Source organism: Lolium perenne, chromosome 1, assembly GCF_019359855.2.
Source record: "Lolium perenne isolate Kyuss_39 chromosome 1, Kyuss_2.0, whole genome shotgun sequence".
NCBI lineage: Eukaryota > Viridiplantae > Streptophyta > Magnoliopsida > Poales > Poaceae > Lolium > Lolium perenne.
This window is the reverse complement of record NC_067244.2, coordinates 213,627,042-213,631,706: the sequence shown is the minus strand read 5'-3', so window position 1 is coordinate 213,631,706 and position 4,665 is coordinate 213,627,042. Positions and strand designations below refer to the sequence as shown.

At 57.0% G+C, this 4,665-nt stretch overlaps 1 protein-coding gene across 1 annotated transcript; it reads right to left on the bottom strand.

The window, feature by feature from the left end:
* Positions 1–2,604: 2,604 nt before the first annotated feature.
* Positions 2,605–4,308, bottom strand: LOC127323436 (U-box domain-containing protein 29). The gene has a single exon (XM_051351579.1). The coding sequence runs from the start codon at positions 4,229–4,231 to the stop codon at positions 2,864–2,866; it is 1,368 nt and encodes a 455-aa protein (XP_051207539.1). The 5' UTR covers positions 4,232–4,308; the 3' UTR covers positions 2,605–2,863.
* Between the last annotated feature and the right edge of the window lie 357 nt (positions 4,309–4,665).

Below are 4,665 nucleotides of genomic sequence, written 5' to 3'. Positions count from 1 at the left end.
CTAAACATTTTACTATGTAGAAATATCTATATATATATAAAAGAAATAAAAATTATATGCAAAAAGGGAAAAATGTCTAAGAAAAATTCAATATGTCCCCGTTGTGAGGGCTCCTTTGATTCATAGGATAGAAAATTATAGGAATGGAAAAAACATAAGATTGGATTTTGTACACCCACGTATGGGTAAGGAAGCTATCCTGTCCACATGTACCTGTTCGAGATTCGTGCAACAATCTTACAGGTTGGCCCCTCATTCACGTTATGTCCCATCGTCATACTCAAATCCATCATGTCCTTTCCTGTTTCCTGTCATAGGCCTTTTTTTTATCAACGCGCTATGTCCGTGGAGGTGATACAGGCCGGCTCCCTCGGCTCTCCTCTAGTCGCAACAATGCCTTGGAGAAAAAGGCTGAGACTGTGCCCTCAGCTCATCTCCGATTGCTCCCTCGGCCAACCTCCGACGCCTCGCTCCGCCCCACCGCCGAAACCCTTCGACAGCTCGCGGATGCCCCTTCCTCGCCTCTGGTAGCTAGCTAGGACCCAACAGCGATTGCACTATACAATTTCTTCTGTCGGACAATGGCAGCAGAGAAGAGATGCTCAGTTAACTGAACTAGCAATACATACGGAGTACATCGTACCAACACAGTATCCATGGGATGGATTCAGTACACACATCGCTACTCGTTTGCTTTTATTTCTGCCAATGCTAGTAGATGGTAGCAGTAGGACTAGTAGCAAATCACATTTTGATCTTGTGAGCTGGGGACGGCTTGGGCTGTGATTTCTTCATGTTGCTACAAACGGAGTGGCTGCCCTTGGAGACGACATTGCCGGTGTCAGCAGCGGTGAGCAGGACGCGAGTGCCGGAGTAGGCGTCCGTGTGGCCCAGAGCGCTCAGGATACTTAGGTTATCCCCTGAGCATGCCTGCGAGAGATCGGGGAAGGCGACAGACATGTCGACGGAGACCTTAGGTTTCGGGAGTCGGAGATGGCGGGTGCGTAGAATATCTTGTTGACCAGGGCCACGACGGCAGGAGGCCAGGAGGGGCCGAGCTGGACACCGAACTCCCGCGATTTCCCACCTGCTCGCGAACTTGGGGATGCGCTCGTCCCTGCCCTTCCATAAGGCGAGCTCGAGCTCGACAGCTTAGGCGCGTGTGCCACCTCCGTCGAAGAATTCAGACCGCTCCAGCCGCTCGGCGCCCTCCCGTCCCACCGCGTTAGCCGCCATCCTCGCCACGGCCTCCTCTGCCCGCTAGTGAGCCGCATGGAAGGACTCGCGTCGCTCGCTGCTTGCTCGGCCTCCAGCTCCCGCGAACTCAGCACGCCGTTGGTCTTGCGCTGCAGCTCCCGCGAACTCAGGACAGGGCGGCGACGGGAGCGGCCAGGCCGGAGCGGCGACTAGCGCACCCGGCGCGGGGAGGCACGGGCGCGGCCGGGGAGGCGATGAGGGGCCGGGGCGAGGAGTCAGCGGGGAGGCAACGGGCATGGCCGGGGCGGGGAGGCACTGCCTGCGGGCTGCACGACGTCATGGCCGAAGCAATGGATCTGTCGCTCCTGCTCGGAGCTTGCCATGGCCACCGCGGGAGTGCTTGGGGAGAGAGGACATGTAGCTACACAGAGACATTGCAGGACACGTCCTATCTGCTAGCTTTTCAGAGATTCTCTTCCAAAACATCAGATTTGGTCAGATGCAAAAACTTCAACCCACGTGAACTACTCGTTCGAATCACCAAGTAATGGAAGGCTGAGTAGCTGGTGTACCCGTGCCTGCGTGTACAAACGTTTTTCCGATTAGTATGTCATGCCTAGTTGAATTTTATAGGAAGATGAGTTCTCTTGATTGTATCAAAGGAATTTTTTCATGAGATATGGCCTCATGTTCTTTTCCTATAGGATTTATACTACAAGATTCCTATATGATTATTTTCTATAGGATGTGTTCCTATGAATCAAACAAGTAGTGAAAATCCTACATAATTCCTATGAATCAAAGGAGGCATGAGTCATGGCAGATGGCCGGAGTTCCGTCGGCCCCTGGTGGAGGTCACATACTGGTGGAACTCTCTCTCACCTAAGCTTGCCCGCCCAGTGGGCGGAGATGAGGAAGGACCTCCCTATTATTTGTTTGTGTTTTTTTTTTGCTTTTTTTTTACAATAACTTGTCCTTTTAACTGGGATGAGAAATTGGTCTTAGTTCACTTCAGCAAATTTGGTCCTGATATGTGGGTTCCACTAGTCAAAAACTTTGTCAATTCAAGGTAATTGCACGTTTAAATAAAAAAGAAATAAAAAAGTATCTAAAAAAAGAAAAAAGTCTAAGAAAAAAACCAATATGTCCCAAGTCATGGCAGATGGCCGTGTGCCATGACCGGAGCTCCGCCATGCCGAGTTCCTTCCGGTCAGAGCGAAACTCTCCCTCACCGGAGCTTGCCCTCGCCAAGTTCGCCGGAGTTTGCCCGCCCGGAGGCCGGAGACGAGGAGGAGATGACCTCCCCTATTTTTCCTTTTTACTTTTTTACAATATATTATTATCCTTTTAGCCGGGATGACAAATTGGTCTTAGTTCACTTCAGCAAAATTGGTCGAGATAGGTGGGTTCCACTAGTCAAAAACTTTGTCAATTCTCATTCAATTCATGGTTATTGCACGTTTCAAAAAACAAAAAACAAAATCTGCAGTAGAGTGGTCGGTTTTTCTACTCTTATTTTTAGGCTATCAACTCTTATTTGAGTTTGCGCAGCGATTTCACCAATGGAAGCAACACCCTTGTGCAAGACTGTTCCCTCCGGCGGCCATTACCGCCGGAGGTTAGCTCGATAAATTTACATGCTACTGAGTATACAAGGTGGATGGCTTCAGTAAGGCATGACATGGATGGTGCGGCTGTCGTAGGAGGAGGCGACCATGCCGTTCCTTTCCTGCTCCATCCTCACCGCTCTCAGCAGCTCGCCGGCCATCCTGGACGTCGCCGGCGAGACATCCCCTTGCATCACCACGAGCAGCTTCCCCACCGCTTCCGGCGCGGCCGCTAGCGCCTCCCTCATCCTCCGCTCGCCGCCCCCGGCGCAGCAGGACAGCCACAGCACCGCCACCGCGGCCTCGCGTCCCATTTGCCCGACCCGTATCATCCTCCCCATCACAGCCGCAGCCACCTCCGCCGCGTCGGCGGCGATGGCTGCTTTGCCGTCGTTGCAGCGGGCCGCCTCTACTAGCAGCATGAGCGCGGACTCCGCCGCGGCCGTGGGCGCGGCCGCCACGGCCAGCGCGAGCGCGGGGACGGCGCCGGCCCGCACCATCGACGAACGGGCGGGCCGCCCGCGTACCTGCACGGCCGCGGCCATGCACAGGATAGCCGCCGGCGACGCGGCCTCCTTGAGGATCCTCACCAGATCGGGGAACAGCTCCGACCTGTCGGCGATGGCGGTCTTGGCGTCGGCGTCCGGCACGGGCGACATCAGGATCGCCTCGAGAACCACGACGCCGGTGGGGCCTGCGGCGAGCAGCGTCGTCACGAGGCGCCCCAGGTCGCCGGCCACGAGAGCGGTGATGAGGGCCTTCTTGGCATCCTCGCAAACTCCGCCCGCGGACAAGACGGCGGCCAGGGCCTCCACGGCCATCCTGACGCGTCCACGCTTCTCCGTGCCGTCCCCGGTCAGGTAAGTGACGATTTCCGGCGCGACGGTGGCCAGGATCCTGACCGCGTCGACGCGGGCGTCGGTGCCGGCGCCTCCCTTGGCGAAGGAGAGGAGCGCCGGCACGGTGGAGTCGAGATCGGCGGCGACGGCGGAGGCGACGGAGGCCTGCTTCCCTTTCCCCGGCGCGATCTTGGCGGCGAGCGAGCGCACGGCCTTCTCGGCGGCGGCGGGCTCGCCGTGCGAGGCGGCGAGCTGCGAGAGCGCCTGCTCGGGCGAGGGCGAGGGGGGCAGCGTGGCGGCGTGCAGGTGGATGAGGCGGCGCAGGAGCAGGTTGGGCACCAGGTCGGTGGAGGCGAGGGGCAGGCGCGTGGCCGGGCAGGTGCGGTGGCCGGAGTCGAGCCAGCGCTGGATGGAGGCCCGGTCGTAGGTGGCGCCGGTGGGGAGGCTCACCGGCGACCGCATGACCTCGAGCGAGATCGGGCAGCGGAACGCGGCCGGCGTCGTCGGGGACGCGGCCATCACGAGCGGCTCCAGCGACGGGATCCGCCGCCTCGCGTGCTGCCCGTGCCCGGCGACGACCGCATCCATGTGTCAACAATTGTGGCGAGGGATGCTGCTGGTTGCTGAGTTGCTGGGGACAGTGGGGGGGAGCCGCACGCAGGAGCAGAGCCTTAAGAACGGTGGGGAGTGATGTCAGCGAGTCAACGGTCAAAGTCAAGTGGGCGGGGGTGGTGGTGTTGACGTTTTGTGTCGATAATGATGGCCATTCCCTCGTGCCAATGGAACAAGCGTGGAGGAAGATGCGGCTACAATTCAGATATTTTTTTGCTGGACCTGCTCCGAGCTTTGTTCCTGTAAAATTATGGAGACTTTTGGAGACGTGGGGTCATGCACTAATCTTGTTTCATCAACTACTCCTTTATATCCAGAAAAATAGCAAAATCCAACGGGAAATTTGCCCTTTCTTAATATCTTAATAGTAACTAGCCGGAGGCAGGCTCCCCCTCGCGTCGCGCGCGTAG

What these genes read in the sequence shown, in the direction of transcription:
- LOC127323436 (XM_051351579.1), bottom strand. Translation starts at nt 4,231, where the DNA reads ATGGATGCGGTCGTCGCCGGGCACGGGCAGCACGCGAGGCGGCGGATC.